Below are 23,877 nucleotides of genomic sequence, written 5' to 3' on the forward strand. Positions count from 1 at the left end.
TCCCATATCTCTTCTGACAATCTGTTCCCAATTCACATGGCTGCAACTATTTTATACGCCACCAGTCCTTTCTTTTAGTTGTCGTTTTTTTTTTGGCTTCTCTTATTTCCTTTTTGTTTCTCCTCTGAACTTTCCATATCAGCCTTGGTCTTACTAGTTTTAACAACTTAGCAGGCTGGAAATGTATTTTCCCACCTCCAGCTCAGTGCACAGAAGGAATTGAATGGAAATGACAGGTTATTTTTATGATCCTGTGCTTCCGGATCTTACTGCAGATTTAGTAAGATAAAAGAAGAAAAAATTGTCTTTACATAGTTTCTTTCACAGCATGAGGCAGCCCAAGTGTTTTAAACCCAATGAGGTACTTAACACTTGCATATAGAATGCATAGTAACCCATTTATATAAAGTTATCACAAACACAATACAATAAACCAAACAGCCCATTTTAATGATCTTGGTCAAAGGGTTAAGTAAGGGATAAATTATATTTTCAAAGCAAATTCATAGAATTATTTTGACCTACCTGGGAGAGCCAAAAGGACATGACAATTCTCATAATGCACCATTCCCTAGAACTTCTATCTAAATAGTGCCACAGACTCATTTTAATCTGCTTTGGGAGAAAATGGAGTGTTGATTTAGTATTTGACATGACAGACAACAATTCCACAGCATTTCCTCAGACGTAGCACTGGAATGTTGGAACAGATAGGGTGGGACTTAAATCCACAACTATGTCCTGTGCTCTTAATGATAAAAGACATACGCTGGGTCGATGAGAGAAGCAAAACCAAAATCTCTCTCGACTAAGGTGTTTAATCATTCGGGGGAAGTTTGCTATGAGAAACCAAAATACAATTTCAGACAGTTGGTTTCAGAGCTGATCCAAACACCAGTCATGCCACACCTGAATATTCAAGTGCTTTGGATTGCAAACATATTTGCCAACATGAAGGTTTATATTTAATCATGTAAACATTAGTCATTAGGGATTGCGAGAATTACTGAGAACACAGGATTTTGTTGGAAGTGCAAATAATCATCCACACAGCCAACACTCTTTTGTGACTGTATCATGTGCTGCTGAGATTGTTTAAATAAATTGCATACAGCATTGTCTGGAGTGAATGGGGCATTGTTTCTGAATACTCTGCTTTTTGGATCATGCATTAAAGAATATCAGAGTTTTGGGTATTGTTATATAATTAAAACATGTTATCAGGAAATGTATTATTGCTGATAAATAAAAAAATTAACTACAACATTGAGATAAAAATTGTTACGTACTGTAGCTCTTCCTGTGATGAAGATCAAAGCAAAAAATTTCAGTTGTTTTATGAATAATTAGGTCCATTTCACTGAGCAGTAGTTAGGACACTGGGATGGCAAAAGCATTACATCAATATTTTTAGTGTTGATTTTTTTATAAGTACAGATGAGTTCTTGATGGTCAACATTGACATGATGGGCCAAATGACCTGTTTTGGTGCTGTATGACTCTATAACTCCAGTAATTAGATAGGCTTAATATTTCCTATTCCTCATTTTCACATTTTTTTTCTCTCCCTTCAGATACTAATAATTCTCTCAGGTGTTGTCACAAGCTTCCTTCTTTCCATGGCAACTTTCCCATGTAATCATTCTTCACACTTGTTCTGAGTAGAAACTGTGTGATGAGTATAATACAGCCTATTTCACATGATGTCCACACTAAGGTACAATTAGCTTGGATCAATGGAAAACTGGAAGTGATGAGAATCCTGCTCTATTTTTGTTTGTATTGTCAATGCAATGGAGTTTTATTGGTCAGTGTAGCACTACTCAATCATACCAAGATGAAATATGCTCATTTGAGACCTTCCAGGACTTAATCATTTCATATCACACCAGGCAAAGCTACTTTTTAAAAGTCTTATCAAGTTTGTCATCACTTAACTATAAACATGCCTACCGCCAAATGAGACAAAGCTCCTCCTGACCAGGGTGTAAAGCACAGTAGAGCACATAACACACATGTAACGCACAATAACTCAGGAGAGTAATAATTAAATCTAAAAATGAATTATGCATAGATAAACAAAGTGCATATATATTAAACGTTGTAAGGTACAGCACAAATTAACCAGTGACACTTCAAATGTGATGCGGCAGTGAGTTCAGAAGCCTAAAGGACTGAGCGAAGAAGCTGTTTCCCATCATGATTGTTCTTGTCATTATGATGGTAGAAAGTCAAAGAGGATGCTGAATGAATGGGTGGGATCCTTAATAATACTAAGGGCCCTGCGAACACAGCGCTCCTGATAAATACCCTGATGGATAGTAGGGAGACATCTATGATCCTCTCAGCCGTCCTCACAGTCCTTGGTAATGACTTTTGGTCCGATGCACTGCTGCTCTCATACCAGACGGGACGCAGCTTATCAGACTCTCTTGCTATTTTATAATATTAATTGTGTAACGCATTAATCATTTCCTTTCACACAGATGGTTATTTTTGACGCCTTTATAGGCATTGCCTTGAGAATGAAGATGACTTGCTTTGGTGAGGTCAATGTAGAATCCAGAATGTGTACCACAAATGGGCAAGAGACACTTGCTGGGACAGGCATAAGGGTACTTAGTGAGATCATGCACTCACGTTGCTTACATTGGACATCCCCATGCTCCTGATTCATGAATTCAAGGCTGACAATGCCATCCTGAAAGCTTCCACTTCTAATGGTCACAGACCAGGGATTCTTGGAAGTCAGTAGAAATGTTACAGGAAGGATTTCTGCTACTCTTGTGATTTATAGGAGTCTTATGCTACATATTATATAGCATGGTGGGAGGACATATTACAGCAGGAATCACTGAATAGTAGTTAGATTCAAACTGCTCATGTGAACTAATAAGGGGACTAGAGGCCAATTGTAAAACCTAAACTGCTGATTTAATTGATGTTCACAAATTCAGATTTAACTTGGGGTCATCCTCTTCTGAATGCTTCACTGGCTTTACCTCTGAGGAAGTTCTCTCTTTGCTCGTCTAGCACTGAATTAAGTTCTAAATAAGTGGAAATGAAACACTTTGAAAGTGTAAGAAATGCATATATTAATGTGAGAGTTTCACAAACTCAGGTTTTCATAAAGTATTTTCTAGTGGATGATATAATACTTTAAATCACAAAGATTGGCAGCAATGTAAAGATATTTAAAAGGTGCAAAAGGTTTTTGGGTTTGTGTGGCCAAGTGGTTAAGGTGTTTGTCTAGTGATCTGAAGGACCCTAGTTCGAGCCTTGGCTGAGGCTGCGTGTGTGTCCTTGAGCAAGCCACTTACCCACACTTTGATCTGCGATGACACCAGTATGGATCCTAATGCCCTTCCCTTGGACAACATCGATGGCGTGGAGAGGGGAGATTTGCAGCTTGGACGACTGCCAGTCTTCCATAAAGAAAAACAAACCTTGCCCAGGCTTGCGCCCTGGAAACTTTCCAAGGTGCAAATCCATGGTCTATCCAGACTAACAGAGGCCTACACCCACACACACTGCCTGGATAGTATTGAAATTTTATAAACTAACAGACTCCTAAAAATTGTTTGGAGATATTCCAAAACACAGTGCTTTCAAAATTGTGTGATGTGAGGTGTGTCCTGCTTTCAGAGTATTTCCTTTCATTTCTATGTTCACAACAGGGTAACCAATACTGATTAAAAATGTCATGCCTTTAATTATCAAGGGTTATTACAGGCTTTCATAAGTATCTCATTTCCACAGATCACCGCCACGGCCAAGTCCTGGTAGCCTCCATTACTCAGATGAGGATATCAGCACAAAATACAATGATCTAATCCCAGCAGAGAGCAGCAGTCTAACTGAGAAACCCTCTGAAATGTCAGACTCTCAGGTAAGCACCAGTTTGATACTGTGACTCTTTGAGATACCCTAGATCACTGAAGTATTCTTGGAAGTACGCAACAATGAAAATTTACATGTCATGAATTGCAAAGCACATATATTTCAGAAGTCAAATTAGATGCTCAGGATACTCTGCAGTGTTGCTGAAAATCAACAGACATATTGCTATTGGTTGAATAGGCCAAATGTAAACATGAGCTTCCTTTTAAGAAAGTTCGAAGTTCAAAGTAAGTTTATTACCAAAGTACACCTGCATCTCCACACACAATCCTGAGATTCATTTTCTTGTGGGCATTCACAGTAGATATGAAGAAGTACCATTGAATCAATGAAAAAAGTGCACAAGGCGGACAAACAACCCATGTGCAAAAGACAACAAACTGTGCAAGTGCAAAATAATAAATAAACAAACAGGCAAGCAAGCAATAAATATCAAGAACATGAGATGAAGAGTCATTGAAAATGAGTCCATAGGGTGAGGGAACCGTTCAGTGTTTGAGGTGAGTGAAGCTATCCCTCTGGTTCAAGAGGCTGATGGTTCACCAGTAATAATTGTTCCAGAACCTGGTGGTGTGAGTCCTGAGGTTCTCTGCCTTCTTCCTGATGGCAGCAGCGAAAACAGAACATGGTCCGTATGGTGGTGGTCTTTGATGATGGATGGTGCTTTCCTGCAGCACTGCTCCTTGTAGATGTGCTCAGTGGTGGGGAGGGTTTTACTCTGATGGAGTGAGCTGTATCCACTACTTTTGGTAGGCTTTTCCATTCAAGGGCATCGGTGTTTCCATACCTGGCCATGGTCTAATCAGTTAGTGTACTCTCCACTGCTCATCTATAGAAGTTTGTCAGAGTCTTAGATGAAGAGCTGCCGTGCTTTCTTTGTAATGGCACTTAGGTGCTTGACCCAAGATTGGTCCTCTGAAATGATAACACGAAGGAATTTAAAGTTGCTGCTGTTCTCTACCTCTGTTCCCCTGTTGAGGACTGGCTTACAGGGCTCCGGTTTCCTCCTCTAGCAGAAAATAAATCAGCTCCTTGGTCTCGTGAACATTAAGTAAGAGATTGTTGTTGTGGCAACCCTCAGCCAGATTTTCAGTCTCCCTCCTCTATGCTGATTCGTCACCACCTTTGATTCATCCAGTAACCGTAGCGTTGTCAGCAGACTTAAGGATAGCATTAAAGTTTTACTTAGCCCCACAGTCGCAAGAATAATGTGAGTTAAGCACACAGCCTTGTGTTCCACCTGTGCTGAAGGAGGTTGTGGTAGAGATGTTGTTGCTAATCCAAACAGACCAGTGTCTGCAAGTGAGGAAGTTGTGGATCCAGTTGCAGAAGGATGTATTGAGGCCTAGATCTTGAAGCTTATTGATTAGCTTTAAGGGGACAATACTATTAGTGCCAATCTGTAGTCAATAAAAAGCATTCTGATTTATGCACCTTCACTTGTCCAGATGTTCCAAGGTAGAGTGAAGAGCTAATGAAATAGCATCTGCTGTTGACCTGTTATGGCAGTAGGCAAACTGGAGAACATCAGAGTCATTCCTCAGGCATGATATGTTTCATCACCAACCTCTCAAAGCACATGATCACAGTGGATTTAAGTGTTACTCAGCAACAGTCACTGAGGCAGCTTACTACATTCTTCTTGGGGACTGGTATAATTGAAGCCTGCTTGAAGTAGGTGGAGGTTAAAGATATCAGAGAACACTCCAGCCAGTTAAATCAAAACAGGTATTCAGTGAGCCCTAAGACTCACCAGAGAAGTTGCAAATGTACCATCTAGAAATCTAATAAGATACCATCGTCATATAGGGTACATTATACAAAATCATTTCATAATTCTCGGTTTTGTCAGTCTTCTTTGATTGGTAATCCGAGAGAGCTGACATCATTACCTGTTTGATGCAGTATGTAACATGTAACTGGGAACAAAACAATTCAGTTGCGTTAATTACATTAGCTTAATGTTGTGATGTGTTTAATTTGTGTTCAACCATTTTCCTTTTTGTGGTTATAGTTTGAAGATGTACCTCTTTTCACTCCTCATGGGGATATGGTTTGTACTGTTGTCTCTTAACTCCTCAATTCTCAGTTTATTTTTTGTACTTGACTGTAAATGAGACTATTAATTCATGACTATCATGATTTGGAGTTAATATTTAACATTCCTCTTGTCAGCCAAGAGATTAATTTGTACTCAAAGGCGACTGGAGCTTTGGCTCAGACAACCTTCCTATTTGCCGTCTTTTGTGTCTCCACCTACCTATTGTATGATGGCATGTAAAACTAAATATTCCTCTTTTTTGTGCTGTTGCTGGGAAAAGCCAGCATTTAAACCAATTTCATCAATAGTTATGCAAGTATCATCTGGAATTAGAGCAGTGCAAAGATTTCAGATTGTGGTTCAGCTGAACAAGTTAAAGAGAATGAGAGGCTTCAGGGTAGTAGTATCAAAATAAGGAAAAATGTAAAACCGAAATATTGCTAGATCAGGAATCACTGTCGGTTATCAGGGCTCACTGAGTGTGTGTAGGCCTCCGTTAGTCTCGATAGACCATGGATTTGTGCCTTGGAAAGTTTCCAGGACGCAAGCCTGGGCAAGGTTTTTTTGTGGAAGACCAGCAGTTGCCCAAGCTGCAAGTCTCCCCTCTCCATGCAACCGATGTTGTCCAAGGGAAGGGCATTAGCTGAGGAGTACGCAGAGAATCAGGATAGGCGATTTTGGATGAGTTGAAAATGGAGGTGGGTCAGGACAGGAAGAGGCAAATCTCTGAAATTACCTGCTACTGAATCCTGTTGAAAATTTAAGACTATTGAGTAAAAAGGAGAATGAGATTCTCCTGAACCAATCCTCTAGTTGAACTATATCTATGAAAAAATAGCAATCAGAATTTGGTCTCGAATGTAGAATGACACTTCATCATGAGCTATTAAATTTGTATTGAGGAAGAAGGGGCAAAGGAGAAAAAGTTAAGGTGAGAAATAATTTAATTTGACTCACATTTTTTTTATCTTAAAGTATCTTCCATTGCTTATTCTTCATTTCAATTGAAAGTTATAAATTCACTTTTTTTTAGTTTTGAATTTGCAGTTCTGCTCAGCTTATACTTAAGATGCACGTTACCTCATTGAGTAAGTTTATTCATTGAGTTAGGCCTTTGAACTTATGAATAGAAAAAAATAATTTGCAGGATACAAGGCAAGGGATGGAGGGGATAGAGCTGATTAAATTGCTGACGAATTGACCTGGACTCAAAGGGCCAGATGGCCTCCTTTTCTGAAGGAATGGTAGGACATGGCTTTGAAACAGAGAGGTATCAGGCTACAGGAGCCACAGTTTTTATTCTTCTCAACAAGTACAAGGTACTTGCTGCCTGTGTAGAATGGAAAAAAAATTGCTGGGGATATGGCACTATGATATGAAAGATACAAAAACATAATTCCTGAAGCTGACTTGAAGCACCACTACTGTTAAAGACACCTTACTCAGCACTTGCAGTGACCCTTGTACTCTGTTATGGTTCAACACACTTGACAATAGTGAGTTAAACTAGAAAAGCTTCTGGTTTGAGCTCCACTCTGCATTGGGTTGGTTATCTCTGCTTATCAATGTTAGCAACAGTGTGTAATGGAACAAAGTGCCCCAGGGCAGAATTATTACATTGATCAGTGTTCCCATTCCTGATTACTGTTCAACATTGGAACTTAAATAGCGATTGAGTGCTCAACATTCACTTATGCATAATATATGCTTAGATATTATACCAGAAGGGGCTTTTTATATCTCAAAAAGTAATGGATATATTTAAAATGAAAGAAAGGGGCAAAAATTCAAGGAGAAAAATAAAAAAAGCAGACTTCCCAAAGGCTTCCAATGAACCTGTATATTAAATTATGTATACTAAAAGTGAATAGATAAAAGTAATAAATCATGTTGTACATATGACATAATCTTTCATTAAGGTAGACTTCTAAATGGAAAAAAATCTACTCATGATGCAGTGGAAAAGCTTACACTGGTATTCCTTGAGTCGAGTCCAATTTGTGAAATATGAATCCAGCTTTATTAGAATTCACCTAATGCTCACTACTGCTTTTGCTATTTACACTTTTATTACAAATATATCGCACCCTTTCACATCAGTTTGTATAAAGTAAAAAAGAATCTTGGTTTAGAAATTCCATCATGCAATACGTACGTGTTTTAATGCAACACGCAACTGCAGTGAAATTATCACCAGCTGCATTCAACACTTTCTAGCATCCAGGGAACATCATAGGAATTTGAATTGTACTCTGCCATTGCCAAGTAGTGCCACTTTGACATGCATTTCTGTCCATTTCTAGGATGCAATATTGATGATACATACTGATTAAGATTTTAACCACACATACAATACTTGACCTGTCAAAATCTGTTACAGGGAAAATTACCATGATTTTCAGTTTCAGTACAAAGTAAACAACTGAATCTAATCAGATGTATTTTGCTTTGTCCATCCATTTCTCAGATTGTGTGTTGTAACTAGGAACAATTATCAAATCTCGGCTCCATAAGTAGTTTAGGATTCAGCTATTGACGTGTTCACATATGTAAATGAAATTACATGTAGTATTTGTATTTCCATTTACAAAGTCTAAAAAAAAACCTGCACCCCTTTGTTAACAAACTCACCATTGATAAATGTAAGATAAAAATATTTGAAGAATGAAGAACAAATAGATCCTGTCCTTCAGCAGGACTGATGCATTTTATCATTTTTTTTATCAAGGGTAAATTGAGTTAAGTATCTTTAAGTCTGGAATTCAGACAAACCAGCTTACGGATTGAAGTCCAGGCATTTTTCTTCTTTTGAACCTTTAATTGGTGCAATAATTCTTTTGCAGCATTTTTACATAATTAATTAAGAGGTACTTGAATGCAAACATATCTAATTATTTATCCCTGGTCATTAGTCATAAGCGTGTTATGTATTCCCAGAAGGTGAGAATATATAACATGTTTATGACTAATGACCAGGGAAAAATAAGTAGATTTGTTTACATTCAAGTACCTCTTAACTAATTATGTAAAAATGCTGAAAAAGAATTATTCAGTGGAGACAGTAATCTTGCAACGATACAGTGCAGATGGTCGGTGAGAAATGAGTGCAGTTTAATATATGTTCAATTAATTTATTCTGGATAAGTTCCCACTTATCAACTGGGTTCTATTTTTATCCCAATAGCCCTATTAAAATAGATCACTGAATATCTTGGAGTGATAATGAAGCTGTAATTTAGTTCTACGTTGAGTTAAATCATCCCAAAAGAATTCAGAAACTTAATTAGTTTAAAGTCATTGATTGAAGAGCAGAATGACAAAGCAAACTATTAAGATGGCCCTCAATTTTTTTGTTATTAAATGCATGGTTGATTTGTTCTATTTTACGGAGCTATGAGACACCATTGACACAACATCCGAGTAATCACCCTTAACAAAGTATATGATTTGATGGTGCGTTTCGCCAGCTATTTGACTTTGGGGCACATTACCATGGGGTTACTGTCCTATTCAGGGGGAGATGTTATTTATCCCTTTCAGGTTATTGCCATAGACTTCACAAGAGCTAAGTTACACTCAGTTGCCACTTTATTAGGTACACATAGACATCGTAATGCTAATACTTTATCAGCCAATTCTGTTGCAGCAGATCAATGCATAAAAGCATACAGACATGATCGGGAGGTTGTTGTTCGGACCAGACATCAGAATGAGGAAGAAGTGTGATCTAAGTGACTTTGTGGAACGATTGTTAGTGCCAGACAGGCTGGTCTGAGTTTCTCGGAAACTGCTGACTTCCTGGGATGTCCACACGTAGCAGTCTCTGGAGTTTACAGAAAATGGCGCAAAAGTAAGAAACATCCAATCAGCAGCAGTTCTTTGGACAAAAATGACTTGTCAATATGAGAGGCCAGAGGAGAATGGCCGGACTAGTTCAATCTGACAGGTAGGTGACAGTAACTCAAATAACCACGTGTCACAACAATGGTATGCAGAAAGGCATCTCTGAATGCACAATACAACGGACCTTGAATGGGCTACAGCAGCAGAAGATCACAAATATACACTCGGAGGCCAATGTATTAGGTACGGGAGGTACTGAATACAGTAGCCATGGAGTGTATAAATCAATTTCCATGCATATTCACTAATTCTCTGTTCATTATACATAACAGGATCACGACGTATGAGAGTTGTTACATTCAACCGAGCATTTTTTCTTATCAGCTGAACGATCCACCACAATTCCTGAGTAATACAAAATGTTTTGTGACCTCAAAGCAGATACGCTGTTTATTTCTTGAACTCATTTTTAAATTAATCTGTGAAATCAATTATTTTTTATCCTGGAGTAGATGCTGGAAGAACTTCAAATGAGTGAATACAAGTAACTTCGGATATTAATGATCTGACCATTAGGCAGTTGATTCTCCAATGCGATTTAAACATACCAGTTTTTAAAAGGGAAACATCTGAAGATGAAGACCAAATAGAAATTATGACTACCAATATTGGAGACAGATCTGAATTTTGCAAAGACATGAGAAAGGATGAACTACACAATGAGTTACAAATTAGAAAGTGCAGGCTGAATTGATAATTAAAGATAAATTTCATTAAATTTCATTTTCTGAGAAATAATGTCTGAATAAGAATTTCCAGTTATATAATTGAATAAATGAGGAATTCACATAGAATTCAAATGATATTAATCTACACTCTCATATGTTTCATCAGGAGAAGGTAGAAAAATATTGTCAGTAGGATTGAATTTTGCAGCTATAATGTCAGCAAAGTTATTGGCTTTTATATCATTATGCTGCAAAATGTTAAGCAATTTCAGGACTTCTGGATTTTGTACATATACAATTCAATGTGATAATGTCAAAGTTGCTTTCCTTGTTTGAAGCGAACTTCAAAGAAATTGATTTTACAACCTTTTTATCTACTTTATATGACCTACGTGAAAATTTGCTTTGTTCCAAGCAGTCTTGATATTTTCTTCTTTGTGTACTAAGCTTTATCATAATGTGGAAATCTTGAATTTTATATACAGTGTATGTATTGCAATAAAGTATTGACCTGGAACTTGAGGGTACAGGAAAGTAACAGTGCAGGAAAATACTGACACTTACCTGCATATATTCCGCAACCCCTTTGCACTTTGGTTCATGCATATCCAAATACAGAAAAACTTACTGACAGATTTATGCTGATGAATCTGTCACTGTACTGTGTTACAGAGAGACAGGAACATGCTGGAATTTTCCAGTATTTACCCTGGGGAGCCTGCTGTCAGGTTCAGTGCCTGGTTAGACCAGGCACACAACCCATGATCCCATTCATTTGAATGCAGACTTTATAGCTGCTAGGATGAAAGGTAAAAATAAGTTGAATTACAATGTTTTTGTTATTTATGTTTGAAGTAATGATTTCGATATTTGAAGAACTCAATTTTTATTGCTTTTTTTTTCATTGTAAAGCAATGAAAATTAGACAGCTTGCATCAATGAAGGCCCAAGAGATTGCAGTACTAGAGTCTGTATCAATGAACAAGGTATTGGATGAACTCAGCGGGTCAGGCTGCATCTGTGAAAGGAAATGGGCGGTCACCATTTCAGATCAAGGCCTTTATCTGGATTCATCCACATCCGGATGAAAGGTCTTTACCTGAAACATCGACAGCCCATTTCCCTCCATACATGCTGCCTGACTCGCTGTGTCCCACCAGCTTCTTATTTGTTGCTACAGCTTTGACCAACATCAAAAATTGTGCTTCATCTGCATCTGTCAAAACTCTGTGGATGTGTTTTGGCTGGTCATCAAATGTTTTTAAGATGTTTTCTGGGCATTATTTGTTCTGGCCTCCTAATGTGAGATGTGACAGTATATGTTCCCATTTAAAATCTGAAATAACCTTCACAAGTTCAGCTTTTCAGTTATAAATCAGGTAACCTCAAAACTAATAACCATATTGGCTCCAATGTTGGCTACAAACTAATTTCAGCTAATATTTTTCTCAAAAGGTTATTGCTGGAAGTTCACATCCTAGATTAATCCTATGTATTTTTCCAGTTTTTAATTGAACATTGTGTTAGCTTTTTTAAAAAATTAAATTTAAAATTATATGTATTTCTTCCCAGAATGCAATGTCTGATAGGTTCTTAATTTGAATATCTTCCCAGTTGGCAGTGTGGTATTGTAGTTTCTGAATAGTGGAAATTCCTTTGAAAGGACACCTGATAGTAATGGAAATCAAAATAAGCTAAAGTCTTGTCTAAGATGTTGCTGAATTATTTTCTTGAAAGTTAGCAATGGCTCCATTCCCTTCTGTTGGGCAGTTATTAAACTGTATTGACATATAGTTAATCCGTTTTTCAAAATACATTTTAAATCTTTGTCATTTTGGATACAATTCTGCTTTTGTGCAATGCAGCTATAATAAACCATATACAAATTCCCTGTGATTTTCTTTGTCAACCTTTACGGTTGAATGAGTGTTATAAAATGGACCAACTTCATTTTTCATGCTACCGAGAAATTTGGCCTTGTGCCAAAGTTGTCAACACTGACAAGCATTCATTACATTCCCACTTCTAAGAAAACGGTTTTCTTAATGGAAAACATACTGAACAATGAATAAAGAAAAGCATCTAAAGCATTCGTCGTTGAAATGAAAAGCCCATTTTCTGGCAATGAATTCTGACACATGTAATTTTCTCCAAGCAGCAAGAATAATATTGTTGTTTATTCTTAAATGGTTCCTGGTTTAAAATAATTTACATTTATTTTGTTGACTACAAGCAGAAAGAAAAAAACCAGATTGTCTGAGGATAATGTCATAAATTGATCTCTCTCAAAAAATTACCAAGTTCCAGCTTTAGAAGAGTACTTTAAGCTGCAGAGCATTTATATTTTCATTTTGCACATTAGCTACCATTGTAATGTGTTTTGGGAGCTACTTTCAATTGATTTGTGCAGTGAATTCACAACCACTATCTTAACTATTGCTGTTCCAAATTGGTGATTCTCAAACTCCTCCTCCAAACTAAGCAAACATGGCCCAGTGATTACTCCAAGCTATTAAAACTGGTAGTATTACATGATTACCTATTGACTAACAGATAAGCTGCTGGACTTAAAAACTTCATTTGTGCCAGCTGTTCATCTACAGGATAAATATTAGACTGAACCCATAAACAGTAAGCAAAAACCTGAGCATATTCTGGTAAATTTTGAAGTGTGGTTAAGACAGAGGATTCCAGCAAAATACAGAAAGATTCAGTCATTCAAAATAGGTGTGCAACTGGCAAATGAATTTAAATGTAGCTAAGTGTGAGGTACCGTGATTTTATAGGAAGAATATTTAAACCATATTTCACTGAAAATAAAGTCTTGAATCTAGATTGTGGAGATTTTTTTTAACCACTATGCAATCCAAAATTGATCTTATCCGGAGAAGACAGCACCAGTGATGATTTCCATGTTCGATCAAGCCAATCTCAAAATTGGGGTTGGTGTTTCCAGATGCAATTCATATGTCTGACTTTTAGGTTCAGTTGTTGTTCAAACAAAACATAAGAACGGGGAGGAAATGTGATCTTCGAGACTTTGACCATGGAATGATTGTTGGTGCAAGACAAGATCTGCTGAGCTCCTGGGATTTTCATGAGAGCGGCATAACTACCTGTGGTGAACTACATATACCTGTCTGGACACCCCCCCCCCCCCCCCCCGCTGACTGCTCCTGTGGCTCCTCCCACAGACCCCTGTATAAAGGCGATTGGAGGCACTGCTCCTCCCTCAGTCTCCAGGATGTTGTGTCGTGGTCTCTTGCAGCTAATAAAAGCCTATCGTTCGCCTCCCATCTTTGAGAGTTATTGATGGTGCATCACTACCTCTAGCAGGGGTTCCCAATCCCAATCCACAAACCCCTTGCTTAATGTTATTGGTACATGGCATAAATAAGGTTGGAAATCTGCTATAGAGTTTACAGATTATGGCGTGAAAAACAAAAAAATATCCAGTGAGCAGCAGTTCTGTGGGCAAAAGCACTTTGTTAATGAGAGAGGTCAGAGGAGAATAGCCAGACCGGTGTAAGCTGATGGGAGGATGGCAGTAACCAAATAATTATGTGTTACAACAGGGGTGTGCAGAAGAGCATCTATGAAGTGGATGGGAGACAGCAGCAAAAGTCCATGAATGGCTACTTTATTAGGTACAGGAGAATCCTAATAAAATGGCTTCTGGGTGTAATTTGTTTTTATGGTTTCAAATAAGTGAAAATGACATCTTGAGCTCTGGGACTTCCTATTATTGTTGGTCTCCCAAGAGTGCAGGCAGCCACTCATTTCACTTGTGCTATTAGGAGCATGATTAATAACCAGGACTTTTTCATTAGCAGAAAACATTTGCCCTTTACAATTGTTTCCACCTACTTTCACCTGAGGAGGTCAATGCTGTGGCTTCAGCTGTTAACAATCTGTTGAAGATTATCTGTCTTTGATGATGGGATGAAGTTTCCAGCAGACAAATTTGCCGATGAAAAGGAAAGATGAGTTAGTGAGTTCTGAGAAGGACATGACTATACAAAGAGATTATAGATAAGAGAAGTGAAATGGGTAAAATTGGCAAATGAAATGTGAGATTGCATGCTTTGGAAGGAAGATTGAAAATAAAAAAATATTATTTAAATAGGGCAAGACAGCAAAACATTATGATACACAGGCATGAAGCACAAAGATTACTATGCAGGTAATGAAATGCTGGTCTTTATTGCAAGGAGTATAGAGTATTCAATAGAGAGGTTTTCAACTTTACTAGACACTGATAATGTACCTGGAGAACCATGTACTGTTTTGGTCTCCCTATTTATATGCTTGTATTGGAAACAGTGCAAAGCAGGATACTGACTTTGATTCCTGAGGAGAAGGAGTTGATGTATAAAGAAAAAAAATTGAGCAAGTTTGACCTGTATTCATTTGAATAGAGAAAAATGAGAGCTGATTTCCCATATAAGGACATTTTTCTCAGAAATAGGGGTCACTCATTTATAACAGGTGTGGAGGAAATTCTTCTCCCATGGTGGTTTTGCATCTGGAATTTTCTACCAGAGAGAGCTATGGACAGAGTCAGTAAATACATTCAATGAAGAGACCAACACAAACATTTGAACTGTAAGTAACTATAGTGAGCAAGAGGAAATGTGTTGTTGGGACCAAGATTGGATCAGCCATGATTTCATTGGAAAACAAAGCAGGCACAAGGGACCAACTACCCTATCACTGTTCTAATAGCACTCCTATAGGTAACCAGATGTATTAAGGAGCTAGAATTTAAAGGAAATGTCCATGTTCATTTGGTAATGTGAAACCCCTCATGAAATCCTAGTAAAGTTCATGTTAAACAATTATATTACTAAAACATGCCAACGGAAAACAAGTATTGACCTCTCAATGGGGTTTCACCCTCGTCAGAACAAGAGAACTTGTGGAATATGGTGTTATTCTTCATTTCCACCCTTTCACAGACCTTCCCTTTTGTTGTCCCGTCTCCTGTCCCTATTTTGGAATTTGCTCACGATGGAGAGATGTGACAATTGTGAGTCAAGAGTCATTTTACTGCTCCTGAAAAGAGCGATGAGATCTTGTCCACCTTACATTCCTCTGTTTTGGCCAAAATAAATAAGGTGATGCTGGGTGTCCTTTACATTATCCTGTCTTTGGAGCTTGACCTCTGTTTAGGAGGTGGAGGAAGTGAGATATCAATGGTGGGTTGAGATGGCTGATGATCCAGGAGAAGGCAGATTGTGTGAAACAGGTGTTTGTGATTTACCATTGATGTGCAAGCAATGGGGTATGTATATCAGGCAAGTTCTGTCTGTATATGAGAGTATTTTTGACAGTGTGCAGCTCACTTTGCATGGTCAAGTCACTAGACTTCTGATAGTATTCAGTAGATTTTTTTTTGGTTTCCTGGTACATAGGGGCTCCCTTATAGTATGTCTAAGAATATCTGTGTCTTTTTACTGACTCATGGCATTCCCTCCTTCTTTCCCTGTAGCCTGTCTCTGCACCTTGAGAGGCATGCAACATGATGCTGTTAACTGGCTGGCATGGGGAGTGTGCCTTTAAGGGGGTGACACCTCTTCCGTGTTTAAAAACACAGCAACCTTTCAGCAACTGCAATATGACCTATTCCAAACTCCACAGGCCACATTTTAGCAATTCTTTCACAAATATAAGCTGCCCTGACACTGCTGTGCAAATAGCTTTTTTTTAATCAGATCTGGAACTCATTGAGAGGGACTCAATTTGACACTGGCATAGATGTCTAAATAGGAAAGCAGAGAGATCTGGAAAACACATATGAATACATCACATCATGTAAAGCATTGGGGCTCTTTTCCAAAACTGCAAATGTCGTGAATACTATGGCCCAGTTCTGTGCTGTGAGTTCAATGAAATCTGGATTACGTCATCTGGGGATCTTCATTACTCAATTGAACTCAAACATTTTAACTTATTTCATATGTATCGTTCCACTATCAGCTATGTTGAAAGGTTGTCTCGTTACAGTTGCTTAACTTTAGTGCAGACTGAAGCATGTTGTGTTGTCATGGGAGCTGTTATTCCAAGATTTGTCATCATAGTTATAGTACGAGAGAAGGAACTGCTTATATGAACCACATTGATGTTCTTGGTAAACTTCTTTTATGGATCTATTTTGTTCCATGAATTTGTTTTATAATGTTGCTTTATGAATGTATTACAGTGAATGGGAGGAACATTACAGACAATCTGCTTTAAACTTGTTTATTGATTTGGCAAACGAAAGAACAACATTTATCAAAACTATCTTTTTGCTCCCCATACTTCCACTGCTTTCCCTTTGGTGCTGCAAGTTCTCCATGTTCATTCAGCTTGTCAGTGCAAATGTGCTAAATATAAGAATCTATTTTCTTCCAAATCTACCTATCTCAACTTCATGGCCCAAACATTTTGATACTGCCTCGAACCACCAGATGGTGGGCCAGAACAGGCCCTCAACCCCATAAAACAGTAAAAAAAGACAAACTACAATTAACTGAGTAACCAATTATGTATTTAAATGAAGTACAAAACAAATTAGAATGCTACCACAGCTTAAAAAATTCTGAGAACTGAGCAAGTCACACCTCCAGGGAATAATGTCAGGGACTATAAATATTCCTGTGAGTTTAAAAACTTTAAGCAAATCAAATTAAAATTATCGCATGAACTAATTTAAACAAGTAAAATTGCAAATATTTATCAAAGCTCAATTAGTAAAAAATGTAAATATACATTCAATTTTGCAGCTTTGCCTCTGCGGTGAAAAGAACAAATTTGTTTTCCTTCCGTCTATTCTGGCACTCATTTAGCAGGAAAATAGAGCACTTCAAAATAAATCTGGGGAACGACAGTGAATTCACTTTTCCCCATTGAATTCCAAAGGGGAGGAAAGGGAGGGGAACAGTGGGGGCTGCAGGGGTTGACACCAGAGTACTGTCAGCAAAACTGAAATGAAAAGGGTGTTGAATACAGGACTGAAGGTGTTATATTTGAATGCACACAGTATACAGAATAAGGTAGATGATCTTGTAGGCAATTAGAGATTGGCAAGTATAATGTTATAGTCATGACAGAGTCATGGCTGAAAGAAGACCATAATTGGGAGCTTAACATTCAAGCATACCACATTGTATCGAAAGGTCAAGCAGGTGGCAGAAAGGGTGTGGTGGTTCTGTGCTGGTCAGAAATGAAATCAAATCCCAAGAAAGAAATGACATAGGATCAGAAGATGTGTGTAGAGTTAAGAAACTGCAAGGTTAAAAAAAACCTTCAGAGTTGCACATGGGCCTTTGAACAGCAGCCAGGATGTGGGCAAAATATTACAACAGGAGATAGAAAAGGCATGTAAAAAGGGCAATGCTGGGTTAATCATGTGGGGTTTCAATATGCAGGTAGATTAGGAAAATCATGTTGGTGCTGGATCCCAAAAGAGGGAGTTTGTAGAGTGCCTAGGAGATGGCTTTTTAGAGGCATTGGTCAGTGCACACTTGGAGTATTGTGAACAGTTTTTGGCTCCTTATCTAGGAAAAGATGTCCTGGCATTGGACAAGGTCCAGAGAAGGTTCACGAGAATGACCCCAGGAATGAAAGGGTTACTATAAGAGGAGCATTTGATGACTCTGGGCCAGTGAGTTTGGAAGGATGAAGGGGAATCTCATTAAAACATATCGAATATTGAAAGTGTTAAATCAGGGTTTGAACCTGGGGTTCACAGACCCCTCGGTTAATGGTAGGTGTCCGTGGCATAAAAAAAGGTTGGGAATCCTTGGCCTAGATAGTGTGGACGTGGAGAAGATGTTTTCTATGGTGAAGGATTCTACAACCAGAGGGCACAGCCACAGAATTGAGGAACATCCATTTAGAACAGAGATGAGGAACAATTTCTTCAGCCAGAGGGTTGTGAATCTGTGGAATTTATTGCCACAGACAGCTGTGCAGGCCAAATCATTGCGTATAAACAATGCAGAGGTTGACAGGTTCTTGATTAATCAGAGTGTCAAAGGTTACGAGGAGAAGGCAGGAGAATGGGGTTGAGAGAGAAAATAAATCAGCCATGATGGAATGGCAGAACAGCCTTGATAGGCCGAATGGCCTAATTCTGCATTTATTTTGGACACTGAAGTCTGAGATAAGACCACAAGACATAGGAGCAGAATTAGGCCATTCAGCCCATCGAGACCTCTGCCATTTCATCATGGCTGATCCCGTATCTCATTCAATCCCATACACCTGTCCTCTCATCATGTGTCTTGATGCACCGACCAATCAGGAATCTACCAGCTTCTACTTTGAATATACCCTCCGACTTGGCCTGCGCCACACTCTGTGGCAGGTCATTCCACAAACTCTTGACTCTTTAGCTAAAAAAGTTCCTCCTTACTTCTATTCTAAAAGATCACCCCTCAATTTTGAGGCTTTGCCTTCTAGTTCTGGATACCCCCACCAAAGGAAACATCCTCTTGACATCTACCTTATCTAGAACTTGCAACATTTGGTACATTTCAATGAGATTTCCCCCTCCCCCGCATTCTTCTAAATTCCAGTAAGTACAGGCCCAAAGCTGCCAAACGTTCCTCATATGTTAACCCCTTCATTCCTAGAATAGTCCTTGTGAACCTCCTCTGGACTCTCTACGATGCAATACATCCTTTCTGAGATAATGGGCCCCAAACTGTTGATAATACTCGACAAGTGCACCCTGACTAATGTCTCATAAAGCCTCAGCATTACCTCCTTGTTTTTATATTCTATCCTCCTTGAAATAAATGCCAACATTGCATTTGCTTTCTTTACCACAGACTCAACCTATAAATTAACCTTCTGGCAGTCTTGCACGAGGACTCCTAAGTCCCTCTGCACCTCTGATGTGTGAATTTTCTCCCCAATTAGATAATAGTCTGAACTATTGTTCTTTTTACCAAAATGCATTAACATACTGTATTCCATCTGACACTTTTTACCCATTCTTCCAACTTGTCTAAGCCCTGCTGCAATCGCATTGCTTCCTCAACACTACCTACCTACCCCTCCATTTATCTTCATATCATCCGCAAACTCTGCCACAAAGCCATCAATTCCACTATCTAAATAATTGACAAACAAGGTGAAAAGTAGCAGTCCCAATTCTGACCCCTGAGGAACACCACTAGTCACTGGCAGCCAACCAGAAAAGGCCCCCTTTATTCCCACTTGCTGCCTCCTGCCTGTCAGCCATTACTCTATCCATGCGAATATATTTCCTATAACATCATAGGATATTATCTCGTTAAGCAGCCTCATCTGAGGCACCTTATCAGATGCCTTCTGATAATCTAAGTAAGTGACATCCACTGCCTCTCCTTTGACCACTCGGCTTGTTACTTCCTCGAAGAATTCTAATAGATTTATCAGGCAAGATCTCCCTTTACAAAAACTATGCTGTCTTAGATTTATTTTATCATTAGCCTCTAAGTATCCTGAAACTTCATTCTTAATAATGGACTCCAACACTTTCCCAACCACTGAGGTGAGGCTAACTGACTTATAATATCCTCTTCTTTTTGTCTTCCTCCCTTCTTAAAGAGTGGAGTGACATTTGCAATTTTCCAGTCCTCCGGGACCATTCCAGAATTAAGTCATTCTTGAAAGATCATGACCACTGCATCAGTTATCTCTTCTGCAACCTGTCTCAAGGCTCTGGGATGTAGTCCATCTGGCCCAGGTGACTTATCCACCTTAACACCTTTGAGTTTGCCTAGTACTTTTTCCTTTGTAATAGCAATTACATTCACCCCTGCTCCCTGACATTCACAGACCTCTGGCACACTGTTAGTGTCTTCCACTGTGAAGACCGTTGCAAAGTACCCATTAAGTTCATCTGCCATTTCTTTATCTTCCTTTACTACCTCACCAGCATCATTTTCCAGTGGTCCAATATCAACTCTCACTTCAATTTTATTCTTTATATAACTGAAAAAAATTTTGGTATCCTGCTTTGCATTATTGGCGAGTTTGCCCTCATATTCCATCTTTTCCCTTCTTGTAGCTTTTTTCGTTACCTTTCGTTGAATTTTAAAAGCTTCCCAATCATCCATCTTTCCTTGGCTTTTATGCAGTCCTTAACTTCCATTGTCAGCCACAATTGCCTAGCCCTGCCATCTGAGAATAACTTCTTCTGTGGGTCATATCTATCCTGCAGCTTGTGAGCTATTCCCAGAAACCTTAGCCACCTCTGTTCTGCCATCATCCCCACCAGTATCCCCCTCCAATCCACAAGGGCATGCTCCTCTCTCAACCCTCTGTACTTCCTTTTATTCCATTGCGATACTAAATCATGTAACTTATGCTCTTCCCTCTCAAGTTGCAGTATGAATTCAATCATATTATGATCACTGCCTCCTAAGGGTTCCTTTACATCAAGCTGATTAATAAAATCGGGGTTATTACACAATAGTAGAGATGGTAGAGATATGGTAGTATTTACATATATGTCACTTCCTAAAAGTTTTCAGCACATTACGTTTAGTTTTTGCAGAAGTCCCTTCTGTGGATGTAAATCAACTGAAGCCACAAGTTTGCATTCTAGTAGAGTTAATCAGTTAGTTTTGCCTCATCTCATTAGGGTAACATAATGTCAATTAATCAGAAACAAGATAAGTACCACAGGGCATATGTCGTGAAACTTGCTCTGTGGCAGCAGTGCATTGCAATACATAATAATAATAAAATCTAGTAGGGAGGTAGTGTACGTGGGTTCAATGTTCATTCAGAAATCAGATGGCAGAGGGGAAGAAGCTGTTCCTGAATCATTAAGTGTGTGCGTTCAGGCTCCTGTATCTCCTTCCTGATGGTAGCAATGAGAAGAGAATATGTCTAGGGTGATGGGGGGTCTTTGATGAGGGATGCCACCATTTTTCACACCTTCATGATGTCCTGGATGCTGGAGAGACAGGAGCCATGATGGAGCTGACTTAGAACTTTCTGCAGTTTATTTCAATCCGGTGTAGTGCACCCTCTCCCAAACCAGACAGTGAGGCTACCAGTTAGAATGCTCTCTCTGGTACATCTGTAGAAGTTTGCGAGTGTTTTTGGAGACATAGCCACTGTTGTGCCTTCTTCGTAACTGCATCGCTATGTTGGGCACAGAATAGATCCTCAGAGATGCTGACACCTAGAAACTTGAAATTACTCTTTTTACTTCTGACCTCTCTCTGAAAACTGGTGTGTGGTCCATTGTCTTACCTTTTCTGAAGTGCACAATCAGTTCTTTGGTCTTACTGACATTGAGTGCAAGGTTGTTGCTGTGACACCACTCAACTTGCTGATCTGTCTCACTCCTGTGTGCCTTCTCATTACTGTCTAAAATTCTGTCAACAACAGTTGTAGTGTCATCAAATTTATAAATGGCGATTGAGTTGTGCCTGACCACAGATTCATGGGTGTAGAGAGGGTTGAGCAGTGGGCTAAGCATACATCCTTGAGGCATGCCAGTGTTGATCATCAGCAAGGTGGAGATGTTATTTCCAATCTGCACAGACTGTGGTCTTCTGGTGAGGAAGTCAAGGATCCAGTTGCAGAGGGAGGTACAAAGGTCCAGGTTTTGGAGCTTTTCGATCAGACCTGTAGGAATAATTGTATTAAAAGCAGAGCTGTCGCCAATAAACAGCAGCCTGACATAAACAAGCGAAAATTTGCGGTTACTGGAAATCTAAGCAACACACACAAAATGCTGGAGGAACTCAGCAGGCCAGGCAGCATCTATGGAAAAGAGTACAGTCAACATTTCGGGCTGAGACCCTTCACCAGGACTGGAGAAAAAAAAGATGAGGAGTAGAGTTAAAAGGTGGGAGAAACACAAGGTGATATGTGAAACCGGCAGGGGGTGGGGAAAATTAAGGAGCTGAGAATTTGATTGGTGAAAGAAACATGGGGCTGGTGAAGTGGAAATCTAATAGAAAAGGACAGAAGGCCCTGGAAGAAAGAAAAGGGTAGAGGAGGCAAGTAGATAAGGTGAGAGAAGCAAGGAGATGGGGATCGATTTCTTGAACTTCCAGTAATAGACCCCCCACCCCCCCTTCACCATTCCCCATCCCCTTTTTTCTCTCTCTCATCTTCTTGCCTACCCATCTCTGGTGCTTCACCCCCCTTTTGGCCTTTTTTTCCAAATGTGATCCAAGATATTGATATAAACTTTTAAAAAAAATTACTTGTAATTAAATTTTTTACCATTTTGGGTATATCTATTCATTTCTAGCCCATTGTGTCTTGAAGGTGTATGTATAGATCTCTGGCTGCCTCCACAGTACATTAACTTACGTTTGAAAAAAGAAGAGGTTATTTGTCAATTTGATTATTCAAAACCCTGTCAAACCTTGTTCTGTACTCATTTGGCAAGCTCTATGTACACACTCCTTTCATTGTTAAGAGAATGAATATTTTCTTGATGTTTCTTTCAACATCAAAGTTTTGAAGAGTTCAACAATGCTTAACCAGTTGCAAGCTTTAGAAAAGTGAGCTTATAGCCTTTTCCAAATTTCCAAAAGTTATCTGCAATGTTAGAGAGCAGAATGCCAATGCTGTTATAACAACCCATTGCCATCGCGATTTCTAATTATTTACCTCTTACCTCATACTAATCTTGCGGCATTGCTACTTTAATAAATGGTACACCACCCATTTGTAACTCAGCTGAAAGCACTATTAGCTGTGGGTCAAAGGTTGTTTCATGCCTCAGCTAGAAGTTAAAAAAAAGTTGTCGTTGTGCCAAATGTACACATTGAGTAACATCTGCACGTCATAATCTGTTTCCATAGTTTCAATGACTTCCACTAATGCAGAGAGAGCAACACACAACCACAGTCAGCAATGCTCACAGTATTTTAGTTATCACAATTGGCTAAATGATGGAAATTGAGTTATTTCTGAATCTTTGGCTCTTCACAGGAATGCTTCAGAGTAGATCTATGAGGAAAGGCACAGTATTCCTGGCAATGTAATGGAGACAATTACCAAGATCCTCAAGTTTTCTTCTGATGCCTGACTAATCTCAATAAAACTGAGTATCCTATTTCCTTAAATAGAAGCTTCAACAGTCTTTACCTTTATGAGCAAGACCTTGAGGTCACTGAGACTTGGCTTGAGATGTGGCTAATTACAATTTCCAATAAGAGAAGAGTCTAATCACTTCTCTTTGATATTGAGTGGCATTACCATTACCTACTTATCAGCAAGAACTAACTTGCACCAGATATTTAACCTTTTTTCTTCCTTTCCCCTTTTGAGAATTTACTATTTAAATCCCAACAGAAGACATCATGGTTCCCTTTCATATTTTGATATTCACCCGATCCTCACCTTTTTCATTTC

General features: G+C 38.8%; 1 protein-coding gene across 4 annotated transcripts in view; it reads left to right on the plus strand.

Moving 5' to 3' along the window:
- sdk2b (sidekick cell adhesion molecule 2b) overlaps positions 1–23,877 on the plus strand; it is a 943,317-nt gene that overhangs the window by 905,071 nt on the left and 14,369 nt on the right. For all 4 annotated transcript variants that reach the window (XM_059948548.1, XM_059948549.1, XM_059948550.1 and 1 more), the window contains one exon: positions 3,760–3,889. In XM_059948548.1, coding sequence (XP_059804531.1) covers positions 3,760–3,889 — 130 coding nt within the window. The remainder of the gene's footprint in view (positions 1–3,759; positions 3,890–23,877) is intronic.

The sequence above is a fragment of the Hypanus sabinus genome, chromosome 23 (assembly GCF_030144855.1).
Source record: "Hypanus sabinus isolate sHypSab1 chromosome 23, sHypSab1.hap1, whole genome shotgun sequence".
NCBI classification, from domain to species: Eukaryota; Metazoa; Chordata; class Chondrichthyes; order Myliobatiformes; family Dasyatidae; genus Hypanus; species Hypanus sabinus.